Source organism: Cryptotermes secundus, unplaced genomic scaffold (assembly GCF_002891405.2).
Source record: "Cryptotermes secundus unplaced genomic scaffold, Csec_1.0 scaffold967, whole genome shotgun sequence".
Taxonomy (NCBI): Eukaryota; Metazoa; Arthropoda; class Insecta; order Blattodea; family Kalotermitidae; genus Cryptotermes; species Cryptotermes secundus.
In genome coordinates this window covers 388,922-406,094 of record NW_019731236.1, presented here as the reverse complement: position 1 = coordinate 406,094, position 17,173 = coordinate 388,922, and the positions used below count along the sequence as shown (strand labels likewise).

Genomic DNA, 17,173 nt, shown 5'->3' with positions numbered 1-17,173 from the left:
ATTGTTAAGATCCATTACCAGGAAACGTCTACTGAAAACACTGCAGAGGAATGGCTATTGTTGAGAGCTGTTACAAGTAACAACTAGTGAAAGCAGACTGAGAAGACTTAGCGTTGAGTGATTTGTAGTGTGGAAATCAGCAATAGTGTTATACTATTGAAATTAAATTTCTATGGAATAACTGGCAAAGCTAATGAATGGATCAAATCATACCTCAAAAACAGGTATCAAAGAGTTGAAATAAATAATAAAAACTCCAGTCATAATGCATTTTCAAACTGGGGAATTATAAAGCACGGTGTTCCACAAGGATCAATTTTAGGTCCCTTACTTTTTCTTCTGTACATAAATCAACAATAAATCTAAACCAATTCTATATGCAGATGACACTAGTATAATATTTAAGAACTCCAAATTTGAAAGCTTTAAAAATGACATAAATATTGTATTTGAAGCCTTAAACAGATGGTTCGAAGCCAATTTACTCTCATTAAATTTTGATAAAACCCATTACATATCATTCACAACTAAAAACAACCACCAAATTGATCTGGACATCAGTTATGCCAACAAATTAATCTGTAAAGTACTTGATACAAAATTCCTTGGAATACATGTAGACAGTACACTGTCTTGGAAAATACATATTGAACAAATTATACCTAAATTAAATGCAGCTTGCTATGCGATGAGATCAATTAAGCCTTTTATGTCACAGGAAACATTGAAGATGGTTTACCATGCCTACTTTCATTCTATTATGAACTATGGATTAATATTTTGGGGGAACTCTTCACATAGTGTAATAATTTTTAAAATACAAAAGAATATAATTAGAATCATTACAGGATGTAGAAGTAGAGATTCATGTAGAGAATTATTTAAGAAATTAAAAATTCTACCTCTTCAATCGCAATACATATTATCGCTTCTCTTATTTGTTGTTTACAACAAAGATAAATTCAAATTAAATTCTGATGTCTATAACATGAATACTAGACAAAAATATAACTTCCACCTACCCTCATCAACTTTACCAGTATATCAAAAAGGAGTCTACTTTACTGGCACAGAAGTGTTCAACAATCTGTCACAAAGTATTAAAAACTTGGGCAATGATACTAAAAAGTTTAAATCAGAGTTAAAGAATTATCTGCATGCTCATTCCTTCTACTCTTTAGATGAATACTTCAATGTAAATAGAGAATGATGTAAAATTAAGTTATATTAATTTTTAAGCTAAAATTGCCTGTACTTATGTATGTAACCTTTTGACTTGTTCTGTATCCAAAGGTACTAACCTGCTTAGGATTAATAGAATGTAAATAAATTCAATTCAATTCAAGTTACTTTTCTTTACACCCTGTAAGTGATCAGTAAATCTATTCACCAATCCAAATCCCATCTATAGTCACTAATACACGTGACAATATAAAGTATGGCCTAGAGATACAAAATGAAAATAGAAATAAATATGCATACTAGGAACTCCAAAACCTACATTCCCATCAAAACATCTGGGCCAACAAAGTATAACATTCGTTTCAGGTTCCATTTTTTTTTAATTAACACTAGCATATAAAACGCTCCTGTTTTATTGAACAGAGAACTTCTGCACCAACTGAAAGAATATGAATGAAGAAAACAAAGGCAGAAGTGTGTTTTCATATGTGTAAAACCTGAAATACTGACATCAACATCTGTAAACACAAACATGGCCTGAAGCACGGGTCACTGCTTGAACAATGTGGGGGTAAAAGCTTAATATAAAGTACTAATGCAACGAAATATATTGCAACACACCAAAAAGCCTGATCTACAGGTAATGCTCTAGATTTGTATTCAGAAGGTGCTCAGTTGTAATCTCAGCCAGGACACCAGCTATCCTAACTTGAGGTTTTTGTGATTTTCGTCAGCCTTTCCAGGCAACTTCTAGGGCAGTGCCCAATTATGCCACAACTGCTTTCTTGCAAATCTTTTCCATTTCACTGTTCCTCTGTCATCCTCCCATCCGATACTAAACAATCTTGATACTAAAACTTGAGATTAAATANAAAAAAAAAAAAAAAAAAAAAAAAAAAACTGCCAACCAACTCCCTCCACACACAAACACAACTTTCACATTTTACTGTCTAATAATTCGCCTACCCAGGTTGTAGGTCTGAATCAGTGGTTACTATAATGTTATTCTTGCTGGTTTCGAAGATGAGAGTTCAAATTCATAACCATACCACACATTTTCTTCAATATGCTGCTGCTGCTGAGTACTCACAAAGCTGTGACCTGCAGCTGGGCAAGCTACCTATCTGGATGGTCTTCTCTGCCAAAATTTGTAACATGGAGCAATATTACATCCAACTCACATTCAAAGGTGGGAAGGCCATCCTTATACGAGATTACCAGTTTCTCTCATTTTCTCCAGATAGTACCTTCCACATCTCTCCAAATAATTCACAGTCATGATACTCATCCATCTAGTACGCAGGTTCAAACCTGGCGGAGGTCATGGAATTTCTAAGGGCGGAAAAAATCGGGGAACAAGTCCTCCGGGAGGGACTTTAAGCCGTGGGTCCCATGTCGTAGCTTTACGGCATGTAAAAGAACCTCATATCTCCTAAGGAGGTCACTTAGCTAAATTCAAGGACATTTCCCACCCAACAGTAGTCTTTAACGCCTCTGATAGATGGGGCAAGCATTATAGATACCGCTAAGCCAGTAGAGGCCGAACTCGCTGTCTTGGTCGGGACTGATGGTAAGCACCAGTATCAGTAGGGTATAGAGACTGCTAGAATATCATAGAGGGAAGCACATTAACCAATACTGGTCTAAGTGCATGGGGAAACCCACCCTCTCCAATAACTAACTAACTAACTACTCATCCATCTGAAGTTACAAGTAAAATAATATGCAAACGACTGAATAATCCAATTCTACAATACTACTTAATCTTTCCTGGCTGTGTGGTGCACTACTATGATAGCATATGCAAATGACCTTACAGGCTGAGTATTGCATTTTTCAATATTAATACTCCCACCCCCTAACCTTATTTTGGCTTCCAGCCCTATGGAACGAGGTAAAGGCGAAGCTGTCCCTGTGCTTAACTAATTAAGCACTATGTCATGCAGGTGTATGGGGAAGTGGATGTACAGATCCAAGTATTATTGACCTCAGCACTAGTTGGAACCACTTTAGCCCCCAGTACCAACTTGATAGGAGGCTGGGTGGGCCCCAGAACTGGTGCAGATGACATAGAGGAGCGAAAAATGTCGACCATAGTGGGACTCGAACTCTGACCCCACTGCCAACCAGTCTATAGCCAGTTGCTGCACAGAGTCCACAATCCCAGCTTTTCCAATAGAACCAGAAAGCCCCTATTCCTGAATGATAAAACCATGAGCCCAAACCTGAAATATGGCTGACTGGAGATTTAGAATCCTTACTCCTGAAAAATAAAAGCTAATAAACAAGCAATGCAACGATCTGTGACTCAGCAAATACAACAATGCATATGCATACAACAATTCTTGCAATGAGTTACCGTTTCCACAGTATGCTGCAATGCTACAATAATGACAAATCCATAATTCCGTAGACCATAACAATTCTGTACAAGCTAAACCCTAGGAATTAAAATTAAATTTTTGGAATTAAAAAAACAGGAATAAAATAAAACTACTATTTCGTTTTATTACACGTCATTCATTTTCATAAAGAATGGAGCACCTTGCTTCATTCAGTATCAGCACATCTTAAATTTCAATGTTACAACTTCCAGGAAACTGACTGGTGATTGGTTACGGATACATTCAAAATGTTTCTAATCATGGGGGTGGGATCATAATGTCTATACATTGGCTTACAAACAAAGCTAAAGAGAGCCAATGTCTAGGCAATACTTCGACAGAAAACTTCCATTGTGCCCTACGGGAATCACAACAAGGAAACAGATCATTGTAGTTTGATTTTCTTTGATTCTATGTCAGAATATTTTCACAAAATAATCAATTCCTGTCACAGGAATATACCTTTTAATTACTCAGGTCCATTTTCGCTTCAGATTCATACAATATGCTAGCAATGAGCAAACTTAAAATAACAGAAATATATATATATATAAAATAATTCAGACTGTACAAAGTAGCATAATTCTTCCTGACAACTGACAAACAAGCTACATGGGATGTAGCAATGGTTGCTGGAATATAAAGACAATAAGTTGTTAGAGCAAATAAAATGGCATCTAGAGGCAGATGCTTCTTACAACGCGGTTTCTTGTGACAACACATATGAAAATTTTTTAAGATCTAATTTTGTAAGATTAAAACAGATCTGATCAAATAAGGGAAATTGAAACATCTTGAAAAACACTCATAAAAATAATATTATGACTGTTGCCAGGTCCTATATTTCAGTATTTACACAAAGAGCTGGTGGCACAAGAAGATGGAAAGTGCCAGCAGACAATATGAAACACGCAAGGTACACTTATAACGATTACGGAGAACTGCTAGCAGCAGTACTGTCCAGACGCGGCCTTTTCCTTGAGCCTGACTCCTCGGGTGTCTCCAGATTCATGTGATCTCTCTTCTTTTGGGAATTCTGAAACATTATCTCACATTATCATTACCTCGCCAACTGGTGACTGTTAACAGCTTAGAAACTGAATACTTCAACAACACAAATGTGTACAGACCAAGTACATAGTGTATTTCAACTCCACAGAATGTATAATGAAGCATACACCTGATTTTTACAAACCCTAAATTGTGCATGCAACAATACAATTTTAAGTGGTAACGATGTCACCATAGCCAATATTTAAATATCAAACCATAAAATCCTACAGAAATATCCTAAAAAAGCTTATGGCTTCCACATCAAGAATCCGAGCAGTAATTATCTTGGTATTACCAAAGGGAGGTACTTTTTTCACACACTGTTAAAAGTGCCTCATATGGCATAGTTTCCCTACCAGGTTTCATGATGACAGGTTCACACATTCAAATGTTTAGGTTACTGCCGCAACAACATGAGAGGCTGCAGTGTTGGTGCTGCTGATAGGAGAAATCTATGAAGGATGATGTTCAGATAGCCTCTGGTGCCATGACATAAATACCAAGTTTCATAAAGATCAGTTCAGGCACTCGAAAGATGTCAGGGGACACGCACGCACACACAAGAAGGTGATCTTATTAACCTACTTCTATTTTTAAAAAATAAGGAAAAGAGACTAAAAACTGTAATTGATTTAATATACACAAGCTAAAGGAAAACACCTACTAAAACTCAACAAGGAGTCATCCTTCACCCCATTTTCCTTCCCTTTATCTGTCATCCCTGTCTGCATTAAAAATTATTATTTTTAAATTCACTTAGTGGGGGCTGGAGTCCAACTGGGTCCACTCGGCACGGCGGCCACTGATTGGCCTACTTTAGCCTGCCCCAGGTGATTATGACAATGGAGAATTTGGTGGAATGAAGATTGGCAGGGGAAACCGAAGTATTTGGAGAAAACCCTCCCCAGTACCACTTTGTCCACCATAAATCCCACTTAAATAGACCCGGGATCAAACCCGGGCTGCCACGGTGGGAAGCTACCGACTATCCGCTTGAACTATGGCGCAGCCTTCTGTCTGCATTAAAACAGTGAACTGAGTTACATTTTTATCCTTCAAATTGTACTTTTTCAAACAGCTGCCACATGTGTATGTGAAAACTATGACATGATGTAACATACACACAGTCATAAACTTTCTCATTTATATACAGTATACATGTACAATCAAAACACAAGGAAATTCAGAGCTGCACTTGATTCATGAGATGGAGTACATACAGAATTCTCTGTCAAAACTACAATTTCCACTGTGCTACCTTTGCACACAAATGACCCTGATCTTTCTTCCACTCCAGTCTATTTTTCATTTAATTTTCTCACTGACAGATTAAGAGCAGAGCTGACCCCTCAATCATATAACTTAAAACTACAACAACAGTGTTACTTATGCCTCAGAAACTCCATTATGCTAATATAACAAAACACAAAAACTGAGGATGCTGAGCATGCAGAAAAGTACTACAGCTAACACCTGCTCCACAGGACTGCTATTAATAAGTCAATGAACTTTCAAAGGTTTCTCACACTGTCATGTCAAATGGAAAAGAATCTATAAAATGAATAACTCAAATTAAAACTAATCAAACTGTAAGGGTATATTTACTAATACTTCAGCAAGCAGAAGATCTGATATTAGAGAAACCAAACAAAAATATTCTGCTAAATCTTTTCAACACAACAACTGACCTTTTTATCCCACTGTTGGTGGAGATATCTGAGGAGAATGTTAGTCTTCTCTGTTACTATAACTGAAAAAAAAGAGACATATCTTCACATAACTGAAGCTTGGCATAATTCTAATTACAATAAGCTAATCAAAAAAAAATATCATCATTATTATACTGCAAATATATTAATTTCAAGCAACAACTGGTTATTTATTGTGAAACTTATTAGACCTTTAAAATTCATAACAGCAGGGGACAGAGACATATTCGACAGTGTACCTGAAATGTCAGCTTGTTGTTATAAAGATTTAAGAATGAGGTTTACATTTAAAGTCCTTATGCCTATTCTGCATGAAGTTTAGTCTCGGAACGAGGAGAGACTTACTGTGAAGTCTGTCGGACAACATTGACCGGAGAAGATGATTACCAGCTAGCAGGGATTGTTGTTGGAAATTCTGTTTTGGCTGGGTTACTTAAAAATTTGGTTTGGTATCTGGCTGGCTGGTAAAGTAAGCCTGCCCGCATCGCAAGCCATTGGGTAGGACTGTTGCGATGCGTCTTATCATTTTGTATTTACCTGCATCTGTATTATTTGTGTAATCTTGATATTCACTGTCGTGAGAACGTCATATCTCATATAATGTTGGATGTTCTCAATATACATTTTCAATAACCAGTCATTTTTAATTAATTTTTTGTATATTTTGGTTACAGCTAATCCTGACTACCATATTTTGAATATCACAAATCATGTATTTTCTCAATATGGGTTTTTCTCGAGGATTATGTTTATATGAACAATGCAAACAATTCAATAAGTGAAGCAAGAAAGCTGTGATCAGCATCAATAAACTCATCCTGACTGAAGTGATGCAAAATTTCCAAAAATGATATGGATAATTTGGGTGCTCACAGTGCACATGTGGGAAATGTGTCCACACAACTTTAACTCTTCCAAGACTGCTGTCCTCTTTTGCACACAACACAGTGAAGTTTGCCATCCATTCTGGTAAATAAATGCAATTTACTCTAGAACATCTGTTCAAAAAGACCCAGTATACACACATCCAATGTAGTCACTTGTCTCTTTCATAAACAATCAATAACTCTGTAATTAGAATGTGCTACATTGCACTTCAAAACAGGGTTATTGGTATGACTTATTAAACAGCACAATAAATACATTGTAAAATAAAAAAGGTAAAGCTATCCCTGCGGTAGCCGAGCGGTCTAAGGCATGCACTGTCTTCGCTCGCTCGGAAGCCGGGATCGTGGGTTCGAATCCCACTCAGGGCATGGATGTTTGTGTGCGTTTTTCTGTGTCTGTCTACAGGTAGTGGCCTTGCGACGAGCTGATCACTCGCCCAAGGAGTCCTACCGAATGTGTAAGATCTAGTAAACCGAAGTGAAACAGAGAGTTTCATGGAGGTAGGCCTAGGCCCAAATTGGGGCTGTAGCGCCACAGAAAAAAAAAAGCTATCGCTGTAACAAGCCAAGGAGGCCCCTAGGGTTGTGAGACATTGAGGCTCCCACATTTTCTAGACAATCGGCTCACAAATGGCAGTGAGGCTGTCAGCCTTCCACGCCAGCCGCCATTTACCCCAGGAAGATTCCTGGTATTCTTTTCTGTTAGATGCCGAGTCAACACAAGGGCCACAGTGTGGTTAGAAGGGTTAGCTCAATTGAAAAATCCAATGATCTCATCGGGAATCTAACCTGCGGCCTTCCGGCTTGTAGCACAGTGCCTCAACCAACAGAGCTATCGCATACTCTACACTGTAAAATACACTTCTCCAAAAATAACACTGTAACATTTGAATTTATAAAGGTTACAAACTTTGTTCTGATGGGTATTCCTTTGTTGGGAGGTATACAGATGGACGTTTGACACAGGTCCGGCTTCCACTGTCTGTATGAAACCGTGCAAAGTTATTCTCATTATAGGATGGTAGCCCCTTCAGAAACTCTGCTACTGACTGCAAAGTAAAATGGTAAGAATTGCAGTAAAAAATAAAATTTATATTATACCCACTTCTTATTTAGAATTAACTGCCATCTTGCATGCATGCGCATTTGCACACGTGCACACACACACACATACATACATACAAAACTGACAGTAAGTTGCAGAATAAAATATACAATACAACACTGGTCTTATTTTCAATACTGAAGAGGTATGGAAGTCTTACAATGTGAAAAAATAAATGCCAACTTCTATGAAATTCAACAGATGACAACACTAGCAACTAATGTCAGTTAACATCTGTGAAATTTTATAGATGGTAACACTGGTGACAGTTTCAGTTAACTTGTGTTAAATTCAATACATGGCAACTATGGTGATGGTTTTGGCTGAAATGTTGATTGCAGCTTTTATTTTGAACTGTGACTACTGCAAACACATGCACTTTCAGACAAACAAAGTGCAACTTAAAGACAGGGCATGACTCTGGAGATGAGGCTCAGGATGCCCCTGAAGCATGATGAGGTTCCACCACATTCTGGTCATCAACTTACATGTCATTTGAATCAACATCATGGGAGTCCGTGGACTGGTTGACCTGGTCAAATAACTTGGCAGCTGAGATCTCTGCACCTAACCCCACCAAATTACATTTTATGGAGTCTTAAGAAAGAGGTGGTCTACAAAACCAAAGTACAGACAGGCAAGAGTGGAACACTTGTGTTGAATTATGAATGCTACGAAATAATGCAAAAAAAAAAAGTAAAGCTATCAGTGTAACAGGCTGTGGAGGCCCATAGCGTTGTGAGCTATGGAGACTCCCACATTTTCTAGACAATCAGCTCATAGATGGTGGTGAGGTTGTCAGCCTTTCACGACAGCCGCCTTTTACACCCGCAGGAAGATTCCTGGTACTCATTTCTGTTAGAGGCTGAGTTAACCCTAGGGCCATATTGCAGCTGGAAGGATTAAGTCAATTGCAAAAACCAATGACCTCATCAAGAATTGATCCAATGACCTTCAGACTTGTAGCACAGTGCCTCAACCAACTACACTACCGCGTGCCCCCTCCAAGATAACGCAATCAACAGCAAATTTTTGTTGAAAACAATGGTGGACATTTCTGGCACTTAACGTTAGGTGTACAGCTGAGTTGCACCAGATACATATGCAAATTAAACCAAACAAAAACAATTGTGTACATACACATACACGCACACACACACACAAATACATATCCAGAATTGTGAGTGTTAAGGTTTACTGCTTTCCTTTTATATTCTGTCAATCTCCTCTTTTTCTCTCTCTCTCTGTTTTTATGTAATTAAAATAAAATTATTATACATTTTACTTCTATATGTATTCTTTATTATATATATACACACTACAGGATGTAGAAAAAAGCGTGTATTTTAAGATGTAGGGATTTTCAAGGGTAATTCTAATTATATGAAATTTTTTGTTTAGAAAGTAACCCTCACATAAGATGCGACTCCACCATATCTCATAAAATGTACCAATGAATTCATCTGATTAATACTATTTCATTTTCTCTTGTGCACAAAAAAAAACATTCACAGTTTTTCAATGATTGGAAATGGAAATAATGGTGTATTAATGCTTTTAAATTGACAATACATTCTGATCACCTCCTAAGGTATGGCAGACTATCTGCAAAGCAACCTGTACAGTGCCAAGTGGCTGGATAATAGTAAACAATGACTCATACAGGTGAAAGGGAGAAGTCATGGCCTGATTCTGAAAGCTCTATCATGGAATTTTCATGAAGGCTGAGAAAATCAGACCAAAAAATCTTACTCAGGATAGTCAGCATCCCAAGTGATATTCAAACTTGGCAACTCCCAAATGCAAGACAGAAGCATTGTCCATCTAGCCAACTTGCCTGATGCTGTTCATGTGATTTGGAGCGAAACAGGAAGACGATATGGAAGGACTATTTCAGAAAATATAAGAAAATGAAAAACTAGTTCAGTGAAATATGATGCACAGACATTCCCAAAGTGGAGGGGGAGATACTGTACCACAAAAATCACATATCTGACTTATACGCTATAACAGTTTTAATCTGTAAAAAGATTCATAATTTTGGGAAGGTATAACAAGGACTTCAATTAAAACAGCTAGAAGGAAAATGATGGATTACCATGTGGCTTTGGATAAAAAAAAAGGCTCATCATCTGTGAAACACATTCACTTAGAAATATAAAAATGTACATTTTGAGATCACTACTTTAATATTAATCAACTTCTGATCACAGAATGTTAGGTCACATAAAACATAACAATAAAGTTCACTACTGTATCTTCTTCAAAGTCACCACATGAAATTAGTTTACAATTTGTTTCACAAAACACAATAAGGGAAAATTAAGTTTTTTTGTTAATGTGTTCTGCCAAATTACAAATTTTGGTTAACTTCACAATTCTTCTCTAACAGTTGCCTGTGTCACATACATGTAAGATGCAAACCAATTCTTTACGTTGCCACCATGTTCATTATCCAATGTAACTTGAAATGTGGTATAAGAAAACATTATTACTAAAAATCCTGCCAAGTAAATGCATGCAAATAGCCTACACAAAGCGATTTGAATTATATTGTGGTCAACGAATTAAATAAACATTTAATGCATATTATTTCTGGAAATTCAGTTCGTTTTGCTGGGTTAAGTGAATTTTGTTTTCAGATTAACTGATGGTTGACTGATTATGCATGTATACAATATTATTCTTCCAAATTAGCGATAATGAAGAACTTTAATATATCGTGAATATGTAGGGAATCTGAAGTCTCAAAAGATACATTCAACATGAATGTAGAATAATGTATGTTTAACAACTGCATGAAATGCCTTTGAATGAAGGTAAACGGTATTTTCAAATTAAAACACTTTTTTAAAAAAAAACAGAACACCCAAATCATAAATTTGTTCGTAGTATGTGTGACAAAATACGTTCTACTGAATCTTAACCAATGGCCATGTTAAAATCTGTCTGAAGTTTTGGTAGTGATGTATCAGCTAGACAACAGTGTTAATATTTGAAATCATTATATCAGGATATATCATTATATCAGGAAAGGGCGTGTGAAAATCAGGCGCACAGAAATGTATACTCTAATTCTATACAACGTTATGAAGAATTTAAATTTCCATATTGATAATTCTGGAATGGAGAGTGGGAGAGGTCAGGTTCACAATCTGACGTTACTATAGGATTACACGATACTCCATATTCTAGTCAGTTCATGAGCCCATCATACGGCCTACTTCTATCGTATGGGTCTTTTCCCTTTCGGAAACGTTACGCATTTGGAACAAAAATACGACAAAATACTTACCATTTCATACAAAGTATAGAAACGTCACTCACACAACAACATGCAAACTTCGACTAGAGAGCAGCACGTGTCCAACACATGGCTATTTGTATATACTTTTTGTTAGTATTAATTACAGATAGAATATTTTGTTAAGTCAACTATACTTCTAAACGTTTGAAAGTAGAGAAGTCCTTAGAAAGGCATTTGGAGCAACAGTCAAATTTAAATAGTTCTTGAATAATTGATTTCAACTGTTGGTAACGACTTTTGTGTTGCCAACTCATCACCTTGTAGGTTACGTGTATTTCGAATATCGCGCGGGACACTGGCTATCCTCACCAATCTATTCCATGATTTTATTTAGTCTCTCCAGACAAATACCGGGACAGTATTTCAATTAGATCATGACTGTTTCCTTCCAAATCCTTTCTAGCTCATCAGACGTCACCCTACCATCCGATATTACAGTCTCGATACCCACTGAAAAATCTCGCCAATTACACAGGTACGTACACGGAGTGCAGATATTGTATGCATGGATCAGCAGTCCTATTGGTAGGCATTGAACACGAATCACGATGTATCGAAGTTGTTTATTTGTTGCGTGATTTTGCTCCTGCCATCTGTCATCGATTATCTACAGAACAATTACAACCATGTATACAAGTAAATGTATCGCTAATACTATGTAATTGCAGTGGACAGTTGGTGGTGGTATGTGATTCTTTCTAATTAATGTTAGATTTGGTAAGTTAAAACGAGCCTACTTCAGTACACGAACGGTCATGATCAAAACCGTTGCACGTAAGTTTTGTAGGGATCTGTAGGGATCTAGGGATCACTAGGGTTGGCCTTTTGATGTAGTTCTAACACTTACCAACAGATGCCTATAGTCGTACAATAAGAAAAGTTTGTATCTGCATAAATATTTTCCGTCTCATCATTTGTGGGTGTGTCTGAGTTTCTCGAACAATTGTTAGTCAGGAACGTCAGGAAGAGGTTAGTTTAGTTTAACCCCATATAATTTACGTTATGTTTGTGGTTTGTAAATAAAACTTGTATTTTTTGCGAAGTGTGGCAGTATATGACAGCAGATAGACGTTTTGTAGCGTTCGTTTCACAGTATGTTTCGGCCTGCACAGGCCATCGTCAGGTGATCTTGATCTTCAGAAATACAAAACTGGTGACGGATTACATAAAATACATTGATAGTATGGAACGGTATGGAATTTAGTTAACCTTGGTAGTTTAGGTTCCTTGTCGGTATAGCGACTGGCTACGGGCTGGACGTCCGAGTGGTCGGAGTTCGAGTCCCGGTAGGATCAAGCATTTCCACTGCTCCCTGTCATCCAGATCAGAAGTGGTTCCCACCCAGCCTCCTGTCCAAGGAGTCCCAGAGGCTAGGGCGTGAAGACGACCATTCATTTCCAACTAGTGCGGAGGTCAAGAAAATGTTGCACTATGCACCGAGACCCCAATATGTCTTCATGGCGTAGCGCTTAATTAGTTCAGCAGAGGGACTTTCTTTTTTTACTTTTACATTAAACTTTAACTTAAAATTAAACATTTTGTTTTACAATTTTAACAACATTCAAAATTAAACCGAAGCACAGCAATAGGATTTCTTTTGAACACGTTGAATGCTTTAGAGTATGTCCTATGGCTATCGGTTTGAAATTAAACATTTTGTATTACAGTTATAACAACATTCAAAATTAAGGCGAAGGAATTCTTTTGAACGCGTTCTTGAATGTTTTGGAGCATGTCCAATGGTTATTGGTTTGTTTGGTTTGAAATTAAACATTTTGTATTACAGTTATAATGTTCAAAATTAAGCTGAAGCACCACAGGAGGAATTCTTTTGAACACGTTCTTGAATGCTTTGGAGTATGTCTGATGGTTATCAGTTTGAAATTAATCATTATGTATTACAATTTAAAAACATTCAAAATTAAACTGAAGCACCGCAGGAGGAATTCTTTTGAACACGTCCTTGAACGCTTTGGAGTATGTCTGATGGTTATCGGTTCGGATAATTTTCATGGGGTTTTAGTTTCGATAGTCACTTTAGTGATCTGCTATTGTCTGTGATGGACCGGGTTCTGTAACAAGTAAAGGTAAGGTAAAGTTGTCCATGTGCTTAATTGGCTACAGTCTGGATGACCGAAGGGTCAGAGTTTGAGTCCTGGGAGGGTGAAGGATTTTCTCTGCTCTATGTCATCCAGAGTAGCTCTGGGGTCCACCCAACCTCCTATCCAATGGGTACTGGGGGATCTTTCCCCGGGGGTAAAGCAGCCGAGGTGTGAGCTGATCATTCACCTCCAACTAGTGCCAAAGTCAAGAAAACGNATCCAGAGTAGCTCTGGGGTCCACCCAACCTCCTATCCAATGGGTACTGGGGGATCTATCCCCGGGGGTACAGCGGCTGGGGTGTGAGCTGATCATTCACCTCCACAACTAGTGCCAAAGTCAAGAAAATATGGATCTATACATCCACTCTCCATATGCCTTCACATTGTAGTGCTTAATTAGTGAAGTACAGGCACAACTTTACCTTTTCCTTTATAGAATTAAGTCAGATTCACCACACCCAAGGTTAACCAACAGATTTCACACTAGTATTGTAGTTTATGTAAGCTGTCAGCAGTTGTGTATTCCTCGAAATCCCCTGATGGTAATGTGTATGGCCCAAAATATTTTCTGAATTGAATAAAAATCATTTGTTTGGGTCCTACAAAATATGACATCAAGTTGGGTGGTCCTAAAGAAGACATGGCAGAATACAGTACTACAGAAAATCTGGCAAAGTTCAAGTATTGATGTCAGAATTAACTAGTACATTTGGATGTGGATTAACTGTTCAGAAGAAACAAAGTTTGCATTACTGACCCAAGTTGTCACGTTTCTTTATGAATTTGTATAACTAATTGTGCAAATTCAAAGAGCTATTGGCACACCATAGCAGCAGGTGTATGCTCTACCTTCCTTGCCCGCATCAGTTGTATTTACACTCCATGAAAATTACATACAGCTTAGTTTCAACACGTTATAACACTTGCATTGCATGTTTCCCAAAAAACCATGGAAGTTTATCATTTTCCCCACATCCACACACTTTAAAACTAGCTTTATACTTTTTTCTCAGTCCATAGTCCAGCATCTAGTACACATGATAGATAATTAACCAGTTATAATGCTGCACCTAAGGGAGTCCAGTGACATAGAACATTACCATTCCCACCATACAAGAAGCTTTTCAAATGTCTCTTATAGAGTTCTTTGTGTAGCTATATAAAGGAATATTTTGCACCTTCTTCCTTCACTTGAAGATCTGTGCATGTATGGTCTCACTGTTTGTCCTCACACTGAAAATCTGTATAAGATTTAATTAAATTTTATCCAAAAAATGAAGTTGTGTAAGATTTTTTATAAATTCCTAATACTGTTTTAAATGAGAGAACATGACATAATACATAATGGTGTTCTGTGGTAATTTTTTGATAATGATTTTGGTAATGATAAGAATTGTTAACAGAATTAACTGGTGAAATTAATCATAAAAATCTACAAAAATCATAATGTATTCATTTCAGATTATAAAATGCAAACTTTGGAAAATATTATCTTTTCAAGACAGTTTAATTTTGTTATAGAATACCAAGCACAAAGTTAACATTTTTGACATATTGCAACATGCCTCAAACTTGCATTGTTATACTTGTAAATCAGCATAATGGTAATTGCACTGAGTGTAGCAGTAAGCGTAGGCATGACTGTGGGGGTGAAAACATTAAATAATAAAAATAGATATATTTGTATTTAAATATTTAAGTAAAGAAGTTGTGATTATGCAGAAAAGGATCATTGAACCAGTTACTTCAGCTTTGGTTTAAATCACCTCAGTGGGACACAGGAAATGCTTGATTCATAACAATATGCTGTATACCATTTCTAGGAACACGTTCCGTTAAGATCTGGCATTGTTATTAGCAGTACCCTGAATGAGTGTGGTGATACAAATTTTCAGACTTGCACATGTTTTGGTTATGAATGTTAACAATTGACATTTATAATTTTCATTGCATGCATCCTGTTGTGTTTATTATATATAGTTCTTTATTTGAATCCATCGTAACACAACAACATAACGGTCTAGGTCAGCATCACCTTAGCTACATGTTTTGGCTTTTAAAGTAAATGACATGGCTACCATACTCACACACTATTGAACTGCATTGCAATGTGACAGTAGAGCTGGATACTTGACAACTATGTTACACTATAATCATATACAGTATAAAAAAATAAAATTATTATAAAACAAAAGTTATGCAATAAAATATAGTTAAAAACCCTTCATGTGGTGTTTCATATTATGAAGTCAATTGCTGCAATCTTGTTGTTATATTCCCATGGACATAATGGTATATTCATGACTTGTACACATATAGTTAACTGCTTGGAGGCCCATGGTATTGGTGTGGTATTATTTGATAATTGTTTGGCCAGGCCTCATTTTGCAATGAATTTTGTCCTCTCTGTTGGGAATACAGATTGCAACTCATTGCACTGACATTTATTTTTTCCATCTATAGAATATTATAGGGGCCATATGCTCCTGAATTGTAATCTCATTATCCATAACAGATTAAGCTGCATAGATATTACTTATCACCTGTGTGACTAAGAGAATTACTGTAAAATTGCCTTGCAGAACTCTGTGTAACTACTGTAAAACATGGCTGGTGACATTCAAAGTAGAAATACAGTGATGGAGATCTCAACCAGTTTTACAGAGAAGACACTAATATCTATTTTGAAAAAGGCCTCTGGGACTGAAAATGTGCAGCTGGTTCACTATGAAGTGGCAAGAGGTTCCACCCGTGCTGGTGATAGTTACCTTAGCACATTAAGTCGACTGAGGGTAGATGGAATGGCAAACAACAAACCATATTCGCTGGCTCTAATTGTAAAGAGTCTCCCAGCAAGCAGTGGGTGTAGAAAGACATTCCGATCTACTGAATTCTTTCAAAATGAGGCAGCATTTTACAATGAGGTAAGGTCTATAGACTATTAGATATGAACTGCTATGTAATTATTACATTTAATTAAAAAATTAAAGATAAGGATTAATACTATTGAACTTTAACTATACAGAGGTTACTTCTATAACCGCACACGACCGTCACTTCTCACAACCGCTGTTCACCACTTCTCGTGACCGTTGCCTATCTATCTTTATGTTTATTTATTTGTTTGCCCGCTTCGGTAGAACACTTTGACTCTTCTCAGGGTTGTGCCACGGTAATAACTGGGGCGACAAGGAGACTGCACATTTAAAACTAGTCCACTGATACAAATAAAATACTCTATTTCTGCTTAATCACAATATTGTTTAATTCAGAAGCAAACACTATATCTTTATTGGCAAGTAGGGAGTAATGTGCCAAAGATTAATCGAGCCAAATAAATACTGTTAAATTTAGATAAACTTGGAGAGAGCAGGTAAATGACGTCTGCCTCTGGTGAATTCTAAGTGCCAAGTCCCATACGTCTGTCTCTGATGAATTCTGAAC

At 36.9% G+C, this 17,173-nt stretch overlaps 2 protein-coding genes across 3 annotated transcripts in view; one reads left to right on the top strand and one right to left on the bottom strand.

Moving 5' to 3' along the window:
* Positions 1-3,665: 3,665 nt before the first annotated feature.
* On the bottom strand, positions 3,666-12,069 carry LOC111866628 (DET1- and DDB1-associated protein 1). The gene is made up of 4 exons (XM_023855762.2): positions 11,616-12,069; positions 8,126-8,264; positions 6,308-6,369; positions 3,666-4,602 (listed from the first exon to the last, which is right to left on the bottom strand). The coding sequence occupies exons 1-4, from the start codon at positions 11,616-11,618 to the stop codon at positions 4,498-4,500; spliced, it is 309 nt and encodes a 102-aa protein (XP_023711530.1). The 5' UTR covers positions 11,619-12,069; the 3' UTR covers positions 3,666-4,497.
* Positions 12,070-12,216: 147 nt separating this feature from the next.
* LOC111866627 overlaps positions 12,217-17,173 on the top strand; it is a 15,539-nt gene continuing 10,582 nt past the window's right edge. Inside the window, exons 1-2 of one of the 2 annotated variants that reach the window (XM_023855761.2) lie at positions 12,217-12,311; positions 16,312-16,653. In XM_023855761.2, the coding sequence (XP_023711529.1) occupies positions 16,336-16,653 (318 nt within the window). In that variant the 5' untranslated portion in view covers positions 12,217-12,311; positions 16,312-16,335. Of the gene's footprint in view, positions 12,312-12,507; positions 12,597-16,311; positions 16,654-17,173 lie in introns of those variants that run through there. The other variant, XM_023855760.2, reaches the window with a different exon arrangement.